The 21005-nt window shown below is 32.8% G+C and overlaps 2 protein-coding genes across 2 annotated transcripts; one reads left to right on the forward strand and one right to left on the reverse strand.

Moving 5' to 3' along the window:
- Positions 1 to 62: 62 nt before the first annotated feature.
- Positions 63 to 20938, forward strand: LOC118278209 (Bardet-Biedl syndrome 5 protein homolog). Its single transcript, XM_050700223.1, has 7 exons — positions 63 to 186; positions 2241 to 2389; positions 3027 to 3204; positions 3657 to 3747; positions 4042 to 4188; positions 20211 to 20402; positions 20688 to 20938. The coding sequence occupies exons 1-7, from the start codon at positions 122 to 124 to the stop codon at positions 20904 to 20906; spliced, it is 1041 nt and encodes a 346-aa protein (XP_050556180.1). The 5' UTR covers positions 63 to 121; the 3' UTR covers positions 20907 to 20938.
- LOC118281470 (uncharacterized) lies at positions 16153 to 20052 on the reverse strand. The gene is made up of 3 exons (XM_035602043.2): positions 17644 to 20052; positions 16952 to 17204; positions 16153 to 16684 (listed from the first exon to the last, which is right to left on the reverse strand). Coding segments are annotated over exons 1-3 (564 nt in total). The 5' UTR covers positions 17646 to 20052; the 3' UTR covers positions 16153 to 16375.
- Positions 20939 to 21005: the final 67 nt, after the last annotated feature.

The following is a 21005-nucleotide window of genomic DNA, read 5'->3' on the forward strand; positions in this document are numbered from 1 at the left end:
TTATCTTTAGGCGAGCTCCATAAAGCATATTACTTAGCTAGTTACGTTGTCATAGCAACGGAATATAAACAAAAACAGGCTGTAAGATTAGAGTGTCGTATTTTGTTTTGTTTTTAAAAAAATGACTAAAAATAAAACTGGGGCTGTGTGGGAAGATAGAGAAGTGCTCTTTGATTTACCTTTCGCGTAAGTACCCATTATTAGATCTTTCGTAATCTTATATACAAAGTAAGTTAGTAGAGTAGGTAAAAATAGCAGATTAATGCTTTATTTTGTTATGATTGTAAGTTTTGTTAATAGCCTTGTGAACCGGCCGTTATTATAAATGCTAATTACAAGATCTTAGCCACAATCTTCAAGTTTCCCGGTCCAAGAATTCTCAGTTCTGTGGCTTGACCTTCATCCACAGTGCGTGGTAGTAAGATTATTGGACTATAGACCTCCTTCTACCCAAGAGGGGGTTGTCTCTCTCGCATGAATCTCCGCGCATCACACTTGGCAGGCGGTTTAGATATTACACTTTAAAAGGTTCATGTTTATCAGAAAACGCCGCTGCGTGGTCTCCATCAAATTATTGTCTAATTCTTTAGTCAGCTCATACGACACCCACGTCAAGAGTTAGGATGGTCACATGACTAAGATGGAAAAGAGAGACAGGATGGAATTCATTATTATTATAATAGTGTAAGTCTCGTCCCTCTACTAAGAGACTATACCATGCAGCAAATACAAAGAGGAAATGTCCTTTAACACAATGCATCCCCTTTACAGGGAATGCGGGACGTTACAAACCACGCACTTCTATTTTCAATCTAGCGGTCTCATACTACAAAACCGATGCCAATTGTTCACTTTAAAATGTGCCATTACTCTGGTCGAGTCGGCTTATAACCTATGCTACACCATGGCTCTTATATTCACTTATAATAACATTGGGCATTACCGTTTTTTTTGTGTCATAGTGCATAATCACAGTACAGCATCTCCTCTTTGTACTTGCTTCATGGTCTATACCTAACACTTTTTGAAAAAACAATATGGTAGTTGTCTCTCCTTACATCTAAGTGGCATTATGTCTGTTTTCCCCCTTATGTAAATGGCTTATGATATCGTCGCTAAAACGAGCGGGTATCAAGTGTCCCAAGCTATTAACTGCGTAAGGCACCGCTCTACAAGATATGAAAATTAAATTAACATGTTTTAAAAGTTTATGCGAGACGGACTTTTCTTTCATAATACCGTTATTTATAACCTTCACATTTTTATTCAGATTTAAGGGAAGAACTGCTCTTTATTCCCTCGGCACTGAGTTTCCTTGAGTACTGGTCTGGTATGAGAAATGTGTTTTTTTTTCTTCTTCTTTTCTAAAAATAAATGTAATTAGAATTCGGTACTCATGTCGGTGTTGTGGCTGTGGCTACTCAAGATGGTTTCTTGTTATTGTTTATCTGTGTTATTTTTAGTCGGAAGATACACTACATAAATCTTTCTAGGCTTCAACAAACATCATGTCTTTTATTTTCAGTTTAACACGTTCTGCTCAGTAGTCAATTTGCGGCATTAGGATACCTTTCCACCGGAGATGTGCTATGTAGCTATGCTACGAAGATGTAAATATGATTGTTGGAAGCCAAACACATCCACAGTAGCATAGCATAGCACATCTCTTGTGGAAAAGCACCCTTAAGGTCTCAGCACACATATGGGATCGGAAAGGGATCGTAACCGTGACGCCTTTCGCCTCGCTGTCAACCAGGCGTCAACCTACCGTATGCACGTAACGAAAGCGTATCAGCAGCGCCTGTACGTCAATTTTCGGCTACGGCTAGGCGACACTCGACTAGACTAACACGATAGTTAGTCGGTACGGAGAGACGTAAGCACGGGGACGGAGAAACGTAAGCGCGGGGACGATGAGCCGTAAGCGCGGGAATTCAAGTTCGGAGCCTGTTCCGAGGCGAGGCGATATACGTTAATATTCCGATTAGTGTGCGTTGCAGTAAGTTTAATACAAACCATTCTGAACGGCTCGAGGCGATACGGTGACGATCCCTTCCCGATAGCATATGTGTGCTGAGACCCTTAATGTAACCATCTATTACATGGGTCTCGCCTTCATCTCCATTAACTACTAATCAGGTTCAAAGAAATACTTTAAAGTAAATGACAAACATCTATCAGAGTCCCATCATCCTTTAAGTTATGGTGACCCCAATAACATTTTTTTATTAATGTTTCAGGTATCTAAAGCTCCGTCCTGGCGAGAAGATATTTGATAGGATCGAACCCATCGAAGACACGAAAGGCAACAGCGGCACCAAGGGACGCATGGTGGTTACCAACCTGAGGATCATCTGGCATTCACTGGCGTCACCTAGAATCAATTTGTGTTAGTGCCTTTACTAACTATTGTACACATAACTTCGACAATTCCTTAACTATCATTACATCACAGATGGGGCCCAATAGGGCTGATGCCGACCCGGAGCTGTGGACTGCCTAGCGGGTTGCCGGGGCTCCGGCTCAAAAAGCAGGAGTAGGAACGGGGTGGTTTTTAGTCAGTAAGAGTCTGACACTCCCACTCGCCTCGCCCAAGGCGAGAGAAGTCATTAGTGTGATCCACACATCAATTTTGTTTGGGGTCTGGGTGTCATATGTATGTATGTGAACTTTAAACATACCCACGACATACGAGACAATCCTAGTGCGGGCCAATTAGTTTTTTAAGAAGAATAAGAAAAATATCTGTTAATATTTAGTTTCAAACAATATTGCATTTTAATGTGACGTTATCATTACATAGTACAAAACAAAGTCGCTTTCTCTGTCCCTATGACCCTTTGTATGCTTAAAACCACACAACTGATTAAGATGTTTTTTTTTTTTTAATAGATAATGATTCAAAAGGAAGGTTTATATGTATAATACATGCATAATATGTCACCATTGCACCCATGCGAAGCTGGGGTGGGTCGCTAGTCGCTAGTAAGGAATAAATATTGTAAATTAATTTTCTATAATTCCAGCTATAGGCCTGAACTGCATCCTAACCACAAACACCAAGGTGGTGAACTCAGGTCTCCGCGGCACCACGCAGGCGCTCAACGTGCTGGCAGCCTACAAAACCAACAAATATGAATTCATCTTCACCAATCTATCTCCGAACTGTGTCCGACATTACACTTCAGTGGCTGGTGTGCATAAGTAAGTTTCCTACTCCTCTTTTATATTTTTTTTAATTTGGTTATTCTGTCTCATACTGCGGAGAACTTAACGGTTTACTGGGGCTCTGACTCGAAGCAGGAGTAGGAACGGGGTGATTTTTAGTCAGTAAGAGTCTGATACTCTCTCTCAACTCGCCTAAGGCGGAAAAAGGCGTTGAATGATTTTTCTCCTTCACAAAAATTGGTAGTACTTAGCTATGTCTTCTCAAATCTTGGTAAATACATACACTTGTCCTGTCTCCATTCTGCCTAACCTGACTTCACATTACAAAGTCTTTGGTTTTATTGCTTTCATCCATGAATGTGAGTCTTTTTCTTTCCCTAGCTCTCCTCACACAATCTAGATACCTTTTCTTCACTCTTCTTTTTCACTTCTATCTATTCAATATGAGTATTTACTGGCTAATAACGTCATCATTTATTTGTTTTCAGAGCGTATACAGGCTCCAGATTGTATCGAGACCTAAAGCTGAGAGCTGCTATTATACACAACAAGCAGTTACGGATGTTGCCGCTAGAAAAAGTAAAGTATAGAAATTAGTCTGATTTAGAGAAAAGCTTATTAAAATTAAAGTCAAAGTCAAAGGATTTATATGCTAATGAATACAGTTATATAAAAGGTGTTACAAAATGTCTATGAGTTCAGTATTCAGTCATAATATAATGACATGCAAAATACATATTTATCTTAAATATACCATTTATACTGTTACAATCCAATAAACAGTATATTACTCACTGTTAACGATTTCCTGAAAGGTGAGAATTAATCAGAAATGATATAATTAAAGATAGTGAAAATTATCCAATTTTCCAGATAGCTCTACTCGAGCATAGTATTTGGAACCTGTCGAGTGACTCCGGCAACCTGGGCACCCTGATAATCACCAATGTCCGAGTGGTTTGGTTCGCAGACATCAATGACGCCTTCAACATCTCTATGCCTTACATTACCATTGAAAGCGTGAGTATCTAATAACAATTTCTATACCCTTAGTACGAGTATCCTTTACGTTAGTAGGGTATAATTGGGGTTCTGCATCACTTGCTCTCGCGGCGCTCGAGCTGCGCGATGCAGAAGCCCCCAATTATACCGCTTATGCAGATCGTAATGTGAATATCGTATTCAATAACAATACATCACTTAGCCAATACGTTTGATTCGATCATCTGTTCGAAAATTAAACCATGAACTGTGGGAATTACTATATAATCGACCTTTAAGGAATAAAACAAGAAAATATTTATTTCAAAAATTTATTAGTTACTTAGAGTGTTTATACTACATTGTCTATACGCCATTTATTTAAACAGAGAACATTTTTTAATGCACATACTGAATCATGATAAATACAGCTATACAGATCATGAGAGTTTTCATATTCTTCATATAAGTTTAATAAACTAGGACATCCTTTATCTTCTAAGTTATTAACATTAGTACTATTTACAATGTTTCTTAACCATGACACTTTTTCTGAACCTTTGACATAAACACATTTATCTCTTAAAATATTTATAACCAAATTCTGATAATTTGAGTAAGGCACAATTCCTTCATTCCAGTATATCTTTCTATTGCGCTCAATCCAACTTACTTGTCGACGTTCTTGTTTAGTCAAATCGTAAAATGGAAATGGAGGTTTTATTAGAAATACCTGTATTTTTTTATCGCATAATATCGCAATCTCCTTTATTATAAATTCATTAGCTTCTGTTTTGAAACCTTGAACATCTACAATTGCAGTCATGATAGCCTGCGCACAATGTTACTTAACGGTTTGTATTCCACAAGTCGATCGTTAATAATTAAACAGTAGGCAGTTGTGTTATCTGGTATTAATGTTGAACATTCAAATTCCAACCTCACATCTACCGGGCCTGTTTTTAAACAGTCATTTTGCCTTGAACAATCTATGATAAAAAGTGGTGCTTTTTCTTTAAAATTTTTCAGATCAAGCAAGGGATCGACTGGGCTGCTATAATACGACTGACGAAATTTCACATACATTTCATATAATATACTGTACTTGTTTTCAGAAAACTTTAAACCTAAAGGTTCATAAGGGTAATATTGAGAATTCAAAAATAGCGTTACATTTGTCACATCACAATGATCAAATACTGAGCTGTCTTTTGATTTATTACTTTTTCTATTAGTCTGCAAGCAAAAAATTACATACCGGGGCTTTTCTAATTGAGAAGCAGTTTTTACTGACCAAGAATGCTTTGTGGTTTTAGGTAGTAAAGGATACTCATATAAATCCCAATTTCTAAAAGCCATCTGAATAGGTTTATCTCTTTCTAAATGCTTTAAAAGTGTTAAACGTTCTCTATCTGAAACTTTTATATGTGGTACTCTCCACTGAACCCTTTGTATATCTATTTGAAGCTGGACGTTTTCATCAGTAAGAATAATACTATTTAAGTTAGAATTACTCCTATTCAATATAAGTTCGTGTTTACAATTTATTACAATTTTATTGTAATCCTCTGCAAACCCTAAAATCTTATTTAATGGCACCACAACGCTAAAATGCCCATCACTTTGGAACCCGTTTAAATTCCAACCCCACAATGCAGCAACTTTACTTTCTGCTTCATTGAATGAGATGTATGACTTTATTGTTGATGTTATTCCGGAATTTTTTATACGATCTATTTCAATTCCATTCATTTCGTATCTGATGTCTTGGAACAAATACATAACAGGGTTATTAGTGAACGTAACAGGTTTCTTGCTCGGATGCCCATCCTTACCGAACAGCTTTGCCTGGCCTTCGATGTAGATTGAACTGGCTGACGGTAGCACGTATATGTCTTGCTGATGTATGGGGATTCTGATTTCATCGTTTTCTCTAAAGCTGTTATTGTAGGGATTGTATGAATGGACTTCATAGCTTTCGATTGAACTATCAAAGTGTGGTAAATCAGTAATCTGTAGTATACTCATACTTTAAACCCTAAAGCTTTAAGAAAATCTTTATTTGATTTAGTCAATTTCTTCACGTTTTTCTTACGTCTGGGCACCTTAACGGTTGTTGACGGAATAGGACGTTTTATTTTCACTGGAGGCTTTTTATTATATACTATCATTTTGCTTTTCTTAAATGAAGACGTAATTGAATATGTTCTTCACCAAAGTCAATACAGGAACCAAACTGATCTACAATCCTGACAGATATGGATGAAATTATATTTTTGTTCACTGGGAAGTAAATAACGTTCTGAGGTATTTCTGTGTAGCTGCGACCTGGAGCAGTATCAGATATAAATTCATGAATAAAATGAGTCGGTAATCCGTTGTAATATGAACCGTGCACAAGATCACATTCGATTCTGATTACAGCTGTTAAACTGCTGTTATTAACGGGCACGTTTGGTCTTGTTTTTAATACTGAAAAGTATAGTAAACCGCACTCGTATTGATCAGATAAATGAAGAGGTGGTTGAAAATACGAGACCAGTTCTGATTTATTTCCAGAGATTGTAACCGTAGTAGACATGCTTGCATACTGAACTCTTTTATATGATCCTGTTTATTTTATTTCTTGATTATACCAAAAATTCTTTAAAAAAATTAAACATAGATGTCCACAATTGAAGGGGTGATCACGTTGTATATTTTCATAATTATATTTAATGTTGGAACCTACATATTTTATGAATTCCTTCGGAGGTTTAAGATTTCCATAGCTGTCAAAATACTCAACATAATCATTATATTTTGCATAGGCTACCCAATGAGAGCCAGGATTTTTAGAACTATCTAAATTAATAACTCCACATTCTTTTTTATAAGGATATTTAGGGAGCTCATCTCTCATAAAGACACCTCTAAAATAAGGAATTCTATTTCCATACTTTAAAATGTCAAAGTTAGTTAAGGCCCGTTTGGGTAGCCGATATCTTAGTTTTTTTCTTTTGATACGAAAATTCCAAGTCCGCCTTTATGTGGTTTAAGGTGTAGTCCTTTCCCAATACATAGAGCTTCCATTTTTTCATTGTGTCTCTTCGATTCTTCATACAGCTTTTTAGCCATTTTGAATTCATTTATGGTTTTAGCAATACCAGCTGCACCGCCTGCTAAAGCCCCCGCCGCTGATAATCCCGCAAAAATAGGAATCAACGGTAGTACTCCGCCAGTTTTTGGAATAGGAATAATACGAGGGAGCTTAATCGATGAATCATCAGCTAATTCTCTGGCAGCGGCAATAGCTAATTCTATAGCCATTTTCTTGCTCTTAGGTTTTAATTTTTTTATGTGTCTTTTTGCTTTTGTAATAACAGATTTTAATTTACTTTTTAACCCTTTTCCAGGTATAATTTTTGGAGAATGCTTTTTGTTCAAACCAGAACCAGTTTTAATTTTTGCTAACATAGCCTTACTTACTAAGCGAGCTGCGAGTTTTTCACCTATATTGGCATCGGAAGCAACAGCTCGCTCTCTTGCCATTTTTAACAAAATTAAATCAGCTTTATGTCGATCCTTTAAGTTTGATGATTTGTGATATGCAATATCGTGATCTTTGCAATATTCGTCCAACTTATTTATACCTTTATCTCCTTGTGTAAGTCTTTTTATTAATTTAGTACCAGGACCACAGTAATTATATCCTGGTAAATGTAATTCAAATGGTATATTATTAATAAGCCAATTGAGAAGACTACTCTCTCCAAAACACATTATAAGACTGATGATTCCGCTTTGAATACTTTAATAAATAGTTACGTGATTCGAGTTTTATAATATTACATTCGATTTATCAATCCAACTGCTTTCAGCTGAAGATAGACCTAACCATTTTACTAAAACCCTGTTACCTTTTCTTCTAAGAACTTTCTCGACTAGATATACATTGGGATGTTTTGTTTTTTGAAGTTCTTGTGTATAAAATGCACCTAAAATAGGCTGACCTCTGATAGTATCTTCGATTAAGTAAGTTATAGGAGTTGTATCTTGTATTTTACGAATTTTAAATATTTCTGTTGACCAGTTGGGAGTGTAACCTTTTTCAAATGTTCCTTTGTATTTACTGATACGCACATAATCACCTACTTTGTACTTGCTTTTTAAATTATCATTTTTTAGCAATTTTAAATACCTTTCTAATATCAGTTTTTTATTAATATTGTTCACATTAGCAGGGATTTCATTAATAGTGCGATGGTGAGTGTGATTGTATTTGTAAATAACATCATTGAGGGTATTATTTACCCAATTGTAATTACCATTTAAACTAAATTCTTTATAGATTTTCGATTTCAATGTTCTGATAAATCGTTCAACTATTGAAGCCTTTTTTGTTGAGAAAGTTGAATAATGGTTAATATGATACGATTTCATAAGCTTCTGAAATTTGTTATTATAAAATTCTGTTCCATTATCTGTCTGCAGATTTTTAGGAACACGCCCTTTATCTAACAAAGTTTTGAAAGAGTTACACACATCTTCTTTGGTTTTACTTCTCATAGGTAAGGCCCAAGCATATTTCGAAAATGTATCAATGACGGCAAGAATATATCTGTAACTTTTATTTTCTTTTGAAATTGATTGCATATCAATTAAGTCTGCTTGCCACAAGTCATCTATATCTTTCATGATAACACGTCTTCGTGGATAGTTCACCCTCGCATTTTTATGAATTTCGTTTACCACATCAGCTTTACTCATGTTCACAATTTAGTATATTTGTCTTGAATTCAGCTAAAATACTGAATAAAAAGCATGTTAACATGACTATTTATTATTGGATTATGCCAGCTTCTTTTAATTCTTCGATTATTGATAAAATTTCATTATCATGGTTTGTATTACCGGCATCTCGCGAAGCAATTAATAGTTTCAATCTGTCAACCAGTTCATTAGGATCATCCCAATATACCAAGTCAGTGTTATTTTTGTATTTCTTTAGTGTTGGTAAGCTTCCTCCAAATTTAGTGACAACATTATTGTTTAACGTTTCAGAAAACAATGGCTTGATTATTTCACGATATTTTATACCTTTATCGCCTCTTATTTGCCCATTGGGATTAAAATCTCTCTTATGTGCATTTGTATAATGCAACATATCTTTATAGACAAGTTTATCTTCGCTCGATATTAGTTTCAAATCAGGTTTTCTTCGAAGTAAAAGTTCTTTTAAACCAGGGGTTAAATTGTAGCTTTTGTCACCAATTTTAATTAAAACGAAATTATCATCATTCACACTATCTATTTTAGAAAATGAAACTATTGAATTACCCATTAGTAATTTTTTGTTTGCACTCCTTATTCCAAATGGTATATTTACCCCATCATAAATATCATGGATATCACGACCCTCTAATGATATTTCTAAATCATCCAGTAATTCCGTCTGGGGAGACTTTTTAACGATCTGTATAGGATTCGGTTGTGGATCGTAGCATTCTTCAAACTTCGTTGATGAACTAGTATTAATGTCATCCAATTTCATGTCTTCAAAATTAGAGTGTGTATTTTCAAAAGTTTGTATTTTCTCTATTGTCTTATTCGAATCAACGAGGGTTTTAAGGGGATCTGTGACAGGTTTTAACATTTTATCAAGTGACAAGTTCATAGAGTGTTCCTGGTTTTTCATTTGTTTTATTTTATTCTTTATGGAGTCTACAGATTTCATTAATTCTATTTTAATATTTTTCTCCATGTTGTAATACGTATTATCACAACTGTATTAAGCTAAAGAACAAATTATACTGAATTTGATTTTGCATGTTAATTACTTATATGCACATATAAACAGTCAGTCAAATTTAAAAAACATATCAAAATTCTGTCTGTACCTTCCGTTATTTAATGACGAATCTTTATTTATAAGTAGAAAATTATAAGGTTTACTCCAAACAGTTTGACAAATATTTCTGAACTTTTTCCACTGTAAATCAGAACTAACATGCTCTTCATAAATATGTTTTAAATTCACATCATCTTGTTTGAATATAATAAGAAAATTTACATTGTCACGTAACAGTTGTTTCGGAATTTTCGAATAGGTTTGAGATAAATAGAAACAATCTATTTGTTTATGCCTACCCATGCAGAAATAATTGCGTATATTTACTTGATTTTCACATGCAACATCATCAAATATAAATACAGAATTTGGTAAGGCTTCAGTCGGAGAAATGACCTCTTTATCATCGTTAAACTTATAGAAGTTGATCTGCGGCACTCTTGTTAATACTTGACTCAAGAAACGATATTTTGGTTGAAATGAAGTTTTGGAATAAAGATAAAGATTTTTAAATTTAATTCCATTTTCATGTAACAACAAACTAATCATAACGTTTGTTTTACCACAGTTCGACGGACCACACATTATACATCGAATCGTATTCGGTAATAAAGGACTATGTCTGATCTGGTGAGAAGATTCATTTAAATCTATATTGTTAACTTTCAAAGATATGGGTTGCTTGATCAACTTCATTTTGACAATTACTGTAATTAGTGTCTAACACGCATATTTATAGGTAGCTATACCAATCACACTAATTAAGATATATTACATAAAAACATAAATACAGGATTAAACATGTTCGTACAGGTTAAAGTTAAGAATTTTGTATTCTTGTATTACAATATTATATAATACCTAATTTCATTATGCTGACATAGTTAGTCGAAGCAGGACCTGTTGTTAGCGGAGAAATCAATTTATTGGTAAGTTTTTAACGTTATACGTTATTACTATATTTTTAATGTGAATAATTAGATATCTTACTCAAGTTTTATTTTCAGAATCATGTCATACAGCCCCAGCATTCTTGACATTGGAGGACTTAACAGATTTGTATTTGATAATGTTGAATCTCAAATCACAACTCCTTTGGACGAAGTTGATCAGACAGAAATACAAGAGGTTAGTAAATATTATTTTATTCATCATAAGTAGTTGAATTCATATATGCCCAGATAAAAAACTGCAACAAAGATTTTGTTTAAAAAATTAAATGGCCCTTTCCACTTTTCAAAGGTAGCTGCGTGTTGAACTTTGATGGAGTTTATTAGTCCGTCAGTGTAGTTATAAACTTTTCCAGAATACCCAAGATAGTATTCAGCTTCTAATGTATTTATTTATAATGTTTCTATTTTTGATGTTAATAAATTGTGTTTTTACAGCTCAATTCTGAGGATCTCAATGACGGCCCCCTATTATATTCTGAGGAAAACTGCAAAACGTATTTTGAAAACTTAACAAATCGGCAACATTTATCATTTAAAGACTCTCAGAATAATCAAGCTCAAAGTTCCAAGAATACGAAAAAAAGGAAACCGGACACATCTTTGTCTTATGTTATTCGAAATGAACCAGGAAAATGTCATCATTTGATAAATATAGCAGTTTATGATCTGAGTGGTGACACTGTACCAGGAATTAATTGCAGTGAAAATAATAATGCTCGTGTAAGTGTTCAGTACCTAGTGAAAGACTATTGTGATGATATTATGGATGAAATTGAATATTTGATAGGTAAAATAGTAAAAAAAATTAGCTTGTCTAATCAACAGTGAATCTTATTTCGACAGGAGTGTTAAGCTGCTTATTACTTATTGTTGAATATAATATGTTGCAAAATTTCAAATCTCCTTTTATTTACCTTTCAGTAAACAATATATTTATATGGTATATTTTTAATTTATAAATAAAAACAACAAAGTACTTTATAATATTTATTTGGCATACAAGTATACATGTTATCAAAACAGTGTGTGTACATTCACATAATAGTAGATTATGATATACATAATAATTAAATACGAATTCTTATTAAAGTATTGTGCCATAGTGCCCCCAAGGCACAGTTTCAAAACTATTTTTTATCATTTGTCTTTTATTGTCATCTCTGTTAAGAATTAACTTATTCAATTTTTGCGTAAAAATGCAATGATTTTTTGATCGTATAATATACATATCATCTCTTAAATTTTCATTATATTTTAAAGCTCTTTTATATTTTTCAATATCCAATTTTTTTGTTACCGGCTTTGTAACCCCTTTTGCCTTTTTAACGGTTTTTTTCTCTGACTGTATACAATATAATTTAGCACGTAAACCAACAAATTCTGAGATCACATCTCCTCCCATTTCGTCTTTGAAATAACCCGGTAATTGCATGTTAGCTTTTGGCATACTATATATATTATTTTCTACGAAATTGCTTGTATCAAAATACATAATATTATTTTTCATGTCAGCGTAAAAGTCATCAGTTTTTATGTGATAAAGAAGACTATCAGTGTCCGTATAACACAGTTTTATGTTATCTTCATAGATCTTTTTCATAACAGAATAATGAAAATTATATAAATGTGTTTTAGATATTTCGAGTATAGAAAATCCAATATAAATGGGACGATCTAAAATTACTTTTGTTTTATTTAACTGAATAGCCACCAAATTTTTGTCTAAAATTGTCAAGTCTTTAAAGTTTGGGGCACTTATATATTTTTCCGCCCCATGTAATTTGTTAGTTGTATTTAATTTATCTTTCCATAACTGAACTAGTCGAACATCAAGTTGTTTGCGCTTGTTTTCAATCGTTTTCCCAAAAATAGAGTTGTTTTGTTTTTTGAAAAAGTCTCTTTCAAAATCTGACTTCGCTTTTTGTCTTAGAGATGTATTTAATGAAATATATGGCTCTAAAAAATTATCTTGGAAGAATGTTAGTATTCTGTGTATTTTAAGTAATATTAAACCATTTTTTAAACACTCTTGTAAATGTAAATAATGGATTACAAAACGATGTTTGTTATGCAGATTTGCTATTAATTTTTTACATTGACTTTGTAAAGGCGAAAACTTTTCAGCTGCAAAAGGCAAATCTGAATGGGAATTATGAATGCTAGGTGGATAATATAAGTCTACTTCAAGAATATAACCTTGTTTGCTCTTTTTAGATACATTCATGACATTGAAATTGACTATTTCATTTTCATTCATAAATTTAAAATTACACATAGGCAGTTTTTGCATCATAGCAAATCCATATAAGTTAACACAGTCTAGGTAAATTAGATAGGAACTTGGCTCTTTATTATTATAAGACGATAGATATTTATTATTAGCTTTAGCATATCTCAGTGAACACTGGGCAAGACCACCCCGAATTCCATCTTCTAACATTTGGTACATATCAACATCTGAAATTAATTCCAGTTCAACTTTAGTGTGTAACAGCATAGCATCCCAACTTAATGATGGGGATGAAACATAGAAACATGGATCCAAACTATAATAATTTAAACTCATATCTCTAAATTTTTCAAAAATATCGCATAGTAAAAGTACGTCACATTTCAAATATAGGTCCGTATACTCTCCTAAATTTTTTATTTTGAAACTATCCCACACTTTTTTAGCATGTTGATAATCATCTGGTGAAATATGTTCCCCGGTAAGTTTGTTAAAAAATTTAGATCGCTCAGGCAGTTGAGTTTCGTTATATTTTTCCCACGTATCTATGTAGTCATAACAGTACACACCTTTTCTACGAACTAATTGAAATAAGTTTTCATCAGGAAAATACAATTGCAAGTGATGAAAATCGTTTGAATGTAAAGTTTTTGCTAATTTATCTAAACTAGTACTCAAAAAGTTAAATGAATCTATAAATTTTAACTGTGCGGTATTTGTTTTATCAATCGGTATGAACTTAGTAAACGATATATATTTTTCTTTTGATTTAGGAATTAAATTGATTCTACCAAGGATACCAGATAATTCTTTAATAAATAAATGAGAATCATATCCAGAGAGATTATGAAAAATTATTGGTATAAATTGACATTTTTTAAAATTTAAATTGCAGTTATTATGTGCGGGACCTCTATATTTACCGGTGAAATGATCATGGTCCTTTACAATTTTATCGTTTTTAACAAATTGAGTTTTACATATGTGACATGTTGTAGCTTCATTATGAGCAGTTAACTCCTCAGGGGTAAGAGGTAACATAGGCCTGTCTTCTTGTAAAATGTTATGAAGCCTTTTGACATCATTTACTATTGTTTCAACAAATGTTTGGCCACAATTTGGGCCTCTATAACTTACAAAATCATTCAGTTCGGGTTTAGCCTTGCAGCAAATATAGTAAGCAAATGAGGATGCTTTATGTGCTTGTACACTTTCAGTAAAAATGGATTTATTTTTGTCCGAGTATTCACATAATAAACTTTCAAAATCACCATATATCACAATAGGTATTCTTTGAGTTCTTTCAAAGTTCACAAAATGTAATTTGCTATGTTCTTCAGGTAAAATGGTTTGTATTCTACCACAGTTGTGATTCATCAATTTATTTATTTGGTCAAAGTATAAAAAACATTCATCGCATAAAAATACTTTAGACTTGTGTTTAGTTAATTGACGATGCAAAAGGCGACTAAAGTCTTTTATTAAACAAAAATGTGCTTTTCCATTTTTAAATATGTATAACAGATTAGCATGGATAAGCTTACGTTTACATGTCAAATATAAAGGGCCTGTTACATGATTATTAGAGTCCAGACCATAAACATTCACACTTATAAATGGATTATTCATCTCAAATATTTTTATGTCATTAAAATTCGGAGGAAATGATAAATTATTTATATTAAATAGTTTCGTATAATGCGGATAAGATTTTGTACGATTAGGATTTTGTGTAGTTGGATACATATGAGCTGAAAGACTCCACAAAAAACAATAATTGTCATTGTTATGTATGTTTAAACAAGATTTTGTATTTCTTATGACGGCAGGTAACTTTAAGTAAGTTCCAGCTCTTAGAGGATTGTACTTATTTATATTTACTTCCAAATGACTTATAAAATTTATTGTCCAACCTGAGTCTGAAAGTTCAAACTCGGAACATTTTGATATTAATTTCTCAGAACATTTCAGGTAAATATCGGCAATATCAGTGTTTTGCACTATAATATTAAATTTTGTGTTAAATGATTTCATGGATATTTCATCATTTTTAGGCAAAATGTAAGAAATAAATAGTTCAAAATTTACTTTAATTGCTTTATGTTTTTTAATGGATTTTTTTATGATATTATACACAGTGTTTGAAATTTGACTTAAAAACGTTTCGGGAATTATAGTGAAAACAATCGGATTTATTTTATAACTTATAATTCTTTTTTTAAATGCTGAAGCAATAACTTGAACATTGTCAATTTCAGAATTCGACAAGCGATTTGATTTATGAATATTAGATCTATTGTGAGATGACAATTTTGAAACATAAATCTTACAGCTTTTACAAAAAAACATTTTTAAGTAGGTATACCTTTTCAGCTAGATTTTTAAATTAATATATAAGTTATTGAATACTAGTTCCAATTTATGATACAAAACATTAACCCGTATTATATTTCATATATTTTATCTTATATGTTTTATAATATATTATGTTTTATCAATCTCATTTGTAAATTTCATCAATTTTTAATTTCTCATGTGTAAAATGTCTGTAAAAGAATACATATAGATGCAATTATCTTATATGTTTTATATTATATTATGTTTTATCAATCTCATTTGTATATTTCATCAATTTTTAATTTCTCATGTGTAAAATGTCTGTAAAAGAATACATATAGATGCAATTATCTTATATGTTTTATATTATATTATGTTTTATCAATCTCATTTGTAAATTTCATCAATTTTTAATTTCTCTTGCGTTAAATGGCTGTAAGAGAATACACATAATATATGCAATTTGAATTTTAAATGTATCATAAAACAAAGTTAATCTTATTTAAAGTCTCAATTGTAATTTTTAATCAATTTATTGTTTCATTTGTGCAGTTAATCAATTTCTCATGCTTTCTGCCCAACTGTTCGCCACAATCATTATAATGTTTATATTTTTTTTTATTTCTCATGTGTAAAATGTCTGTAAAAGAATACATATAGATGCAATTAGAAGGAATAAAATGTAATTGTTATTTGTAAAGCCTGCAAGGTTTATTTTATATCGATGAACAATAATAAAAGACTTATGGCACATACGTAATAATAAGATACAATAAAATATTTGCTATAAAGTTAAATGGGTATTATAAACCTAAGATGGGGATTACATGAATCTAAAAAAGTAAAAAAAAATGGTAGGATAGCTAGTATGATATACTAATTATTGGGATTAGGGTACAGTACCGGGCGAATATCCCTCATTTCTTTTCGACCAGCATTAACTAGACCGGTTAATGCAGCCCAAGTACCAGTGTTCTGGTCAGTAGCAAGCTTCAAAGTTACGAGAGCTTGCTTCCAGCGCTCGTTGTATGACAGCCGCTCAGCCTCGCGAGTGTTGTACACTCGCAGTTCGAAGAAGTATTGCCCTGTTTTCGTCGGGTCTGATTGGTAGCTGTAACCCGAAGCTACGCGCTGAGAGAAAGCACTTCTTAAAGTCGCCGCTCGAATCGGTTGTTGCGATTCATCCTGGAAAACAATAAAACTACAATTTAACATCTACCTAGCAGCATTTAGGTTAAATTCAAGGTGTGTATCACCACTTAACGTTTCGAAGAATAAGGGGGAAAAAACAAACACTTTCCTACTTTATTTTGTCTATGGAAATATATCCTAGGCTGTGAAAGGCGGGGGTTATCGATAGATTAAGTAAACAGAAGTTAAAATTGAATACCTGTTTAAAGTATAGTATATAGTTTAGAAGTGTACCTAGTTTAAAGTATAGCATAAGCTTACCTCAGAGTCAGGAAAAACAGCAATTTTCTTTCGTTTGATAGCTGGTGGAGTAGTATCCTCGGCAATCTTTATCGTATCGCTGTCGGAATCTGATTCCCCAGCAAATGGATTTTTCACCGGCAGAACTTTTTTCTTTTGGGACTTTTTAGCCCGCTTCACTGGTTCAGCTTTCTTTTTAGAACTGCTATTAGCGGCAGTTGAAGGTTGTGGCGAATCCTCTTCATACAACCAAAACGGATTGTCAATCTGAGCCCTGAAAAGTAATTGATATAATATTATCACACCTGTATACAGTGATGCATGTATAAAGGGAAATCAAAAGTTTACTTCACTTTCATGTCACTACGATTGAGACAGATTTCAAAGTTTAAATAAAAAAAAACCGACACGAAGGCTTCCGTACCATTATCTATAGGAAACGTCAAAAAAAAAACATCTTTTGTATGGAAGAAACAGAACCCTAAAAAATCTAATTATAGGATATATTGAACCTATGAATTGACCTAGCATGATTTGGAAATCGAAGCCAAAACTTCTCGCTCAGTAGATGTACTTGCGAGCACTGGTCAAATGAGTAATGATAAAAATGTTAATAAATATTGAATTATTGTAGGCGGTCGGTGGAAAATAGCTAAGATTTTATGACTGCGACTTTTAGAAAATATAGATAAGTATAATAAATAAGTACTTACATACTTTACTGTTGTAGAATTCCGACACAAAAAAAAACGCAGGAAAAACTCGTGACACTAACGAACACAGCCCAAGTTAAATATGTAAACTTACGAGTAAGAAAGTAAAGTAAAGCAAATTCATCGAGAGCATACTTTTATAAACTTTAAAAATAAAGCCGTGTTCATATACAAACTCCTTGCAACAAATTATAGCAAAAAAAAATTACAATAAATAAATGTTTATGATATTTGGTCTCTATGACAGTAGTACTTAGAGCATACTTTTAACTGAACAAATTCCTTTTACTAGTATCAGGTATGAATGCATCCTAATGATACAGATATGGAATATGTCTGCTCATCATAACGACCATAATAGCTTTTCACCAAGCAATTCGAGATGAAAATCGTAAAAGGAATTAGAGCTCAATTAACGGCGGTCATAACAAGAAACTTTCTTATAACCAATTATATGAGACCTCATATTATGTATGCACGAACTAATACGCTTTTTTAATAGTATACTAACATTAGTACAAGAGTGTTTACACTGAAAATGCGACCTTATTGCGTAGTCATAAGGTGGTTATTCCTTTTAAGAATTTTTAGACTTAGGCCTCTTCTATTGCGATGAGTTGATTTAAAATAAAACCAAATTGTGTACACAATACCTAGGAAATATTTTTATTAAACATGTTTAAAGTAACGCCATATTCCTAATTTATTTTTAAAGCTAGCATACATAGGTATGGTATAGTAAGTATATCAACTACATAATTTTAGCTACTGTTGTTATACAGCGGGACACTGCTAATATAATAATGATAGTATAATAACAATTATTTTATTAATGTAAATAATTTTATATATTTATTTTTCTTTAATTATAGTGACGTATTTTAAGTTTGCAAATATAAAAACACATCTTTATTCGACAGTAAAATATTTAGCATCAAAAGAAATACATAGAAAAAGTAAAAAAAATTATAACAGTATAATAATTATGATTATACATATAAACAAAGATAATTTAAACTTAACTGAAAAAGAATGTTACACAGTCATGAGAGTGTGAATATAAATATAAAAAAAAAATTATTGCATGTTTTCATGAATTTTTCCAATTATATTTTCTAAAGCGAAGTATATATCATCACAACTATTTTTTATTATGTATTGCACACATTTGTCCGCACTGCACTCGCAAGCCTTTTCAGGCTGGTTATCACCCTCATATATTTCAATTTTAATCGTCCTTGATGACGCCGATATATTTTGAGCCCTGGTTTTAGTATAAGAGTATACTTGAACTCGCTGGCGCTTTTGTGGAGCTGATGATGTTCCACCTTTTCTCTTCAAATTGAGTTTAGATGACTCGCCTGCATTTGGTTCCTTTGGCGGGTATGGGACAAAATTAAAAAGGTCTTCAGAGTCCTGGAACAAAAAAAAAACTAAGTATAGCCGTAATAAACAATGAAATATTTTTAATAAAAATCAGAAAAAAAAATACTCACCGACATCTTATGTGATTATCCCAAACAAACACTCGCAGTAATTGTTACCAATTAAATATAGACACTTTTTTAATTTATTGCACTCATGTATATGAACAAGTTCTAAAACTCTAATGATACAAATTAAACTCTATGTGCGGAATCCTAGAGTTCAATTTGATAATATGTAGCACGTATAATGAGCACACATCTTTTTTCTTTCCTAATTTAGAAAACGGCGCCACAGTGTCGCGGATACCTGAGATGCAATTCTAAATAGGAAGTTGTATGTACCATTGTATGAACCTATGTTTCCCGCGGTTTCACCCGCTCCCGCGGGAACTACTTCCCGCACTCGGATAAAAAGTATCCTATCACCCTAGTCAGCTCATACTCTGTCAGTACCTATACCAAATTTCATCAAAATCCGTTCAGTAGTTTCAACGTGATTGACGGACAAACATCCAAATATCCAAACAAACTTTCACATATTTTATAATATTAGTGTGATGTTAACTTGTAAAAAGGAAAGGATTTCATACAGTGTTATTACATCGGACATAAGCATAGCGGTCTACTCCTTCGGGGAATACAACTGAGATGCAATGTTTTGTTATAACAGATGCATGATAATAAACGTGCTCACAAGTGTTATTAAATGCAAGTGTAATGAGTTTAGATTTAGACGATCAATCTCTTACATATTATAATGCAACAGATGCAAAACAAGCTACAGTGCATTACATCATGATACTAGGGAGTCGGATTCCCGTTGAATGCAGTTGCGAATCGAGCGCAATACCTATTCGACTGCATTGTTATTGAATACGATATTCACATTACGATCTGCATAAGCGGTATAATTGGGGGCTTCTGCATCGCGCAGCTCGAGCGCCGCGAGAGCAAGTGATGCAGAACCCCCAATTATACCCTACGTTTTCTTTTAACGTAAAGCAAATTCATACTAAGGGTACTATATAAAATTCAGACTTTTGTTAAAATCTATATTTAACCTTCCTTATTATTTAAGTATCAGAAGAAGTATATAAAATCCTGAAGTATTCTACATCTACATCTATTCACCTTTTTTAGGTAAACGTAAAAGACTCGAAGTTTGGAGAAGCACTTGTGTTCCAAGTCCGTAAGACATCAGGAGGCTATGTATTGGGTTTTAGAGCCGATCCTCGTGATAGATTGCGGTCTCTGCTGACAGAACTACAGGCTCTGCACCAGGCTTACACGGAGAAACCTATATTTGGCGTTGAACTCAATTGGAATAATGATGTAAGCGTTTAATAGTTATCTTTTATCTATTAAGTATATAAAAATTAATCGGGTTTTCCTTTCTTACCCTATAACTCCAGAACGCACGAACCGATTTTCCACGGTTTGCATTCGTTAGGACTCGGGCTCCGTGAGGTTTATAATAAAGGAAAATCAGGAAAATATCAAGAAAAACAGGAAAATAACTGGTGGCGAAACCCCAATTTCGCCAAGTTTGTTATACTTATTTTATGCACGTATCGGTCCAATAGTACCTATTGGTTCATAATAATTACGTTTTCACAGAATACAAGGCACTCAGATGATGATATAGAAGAGTTGGAAGAAATCGGAGAACCCCGCGGTGAAATGGGACCTAATTTGTACTTAGCATCGCAACTTGCCCAAAATAAAGAAGAATCTGAAAGCCCACCAGTTTATAGTTCATATTTAGGACTAGCTATAGAACCGCTAAGAGAAGGATTTACTTTAAAAAGTCTTTTTGAAGTGCAAACTACATCATAATCAACAAAAATTAGCAAACAAGTGAATTAATTGTAAGGGATGAAGTTTTAAATACGTATACATTGTAATTTGTTAATAAAAACTATAGAAATCTCTAGT

The sequence above is a fragment of the Spodoptera frugiperda genome, chromosome 18 (genome assembly GCF_023101765.2).
Source record: "Spodoptera frugiperda isolate SF20-4 chromosome 18, AGI-APGP_CSIRO_Sfru_2.0, whole genome shotgun sequence".
NCBI classification, from domain to species: domain Eukaryota; kingdom Metazoa; phylum Arthropoda; class Insecta; order Lepidoptera; family Noctuidae; genus Spodoptera; species Spodoptera frugiperda.

Bases quoted from the DNA above. Each gene is read 5' to 3' on its own strand.
- LOC118278209 (XM_050700223.1), top strand. From the start codon at position 122: ATGACTAAAAATAAAACTGGGGCTGTGTGGGAAGATAGAGAAGTGCTC. The intron at 187-2,240 runs GTAAGTACCCAT...TTAATGTTTCAG, and splicing joins CTCTTTGATTTACCTTTCGC to GTATCTAAAGCTCCGTCCTG. The intron at 3,748-4,041 runs GTAAAGTATAGA...CCAATTTTCCAG, and splicing joins GGATGTTGCCGCTAGAAAAA to ATAGCTCTACTCGAGCATAG.
- LOC118281470 (XM_035602043.2), bottom strand. The intron at 16,685-16,951 runs GTAAGCTTATGC...ATTGTTTTCCAG, and splicing joins CTGTTTTTCCTGACTCTGAG to GATGAATCGCAACAACCGAT.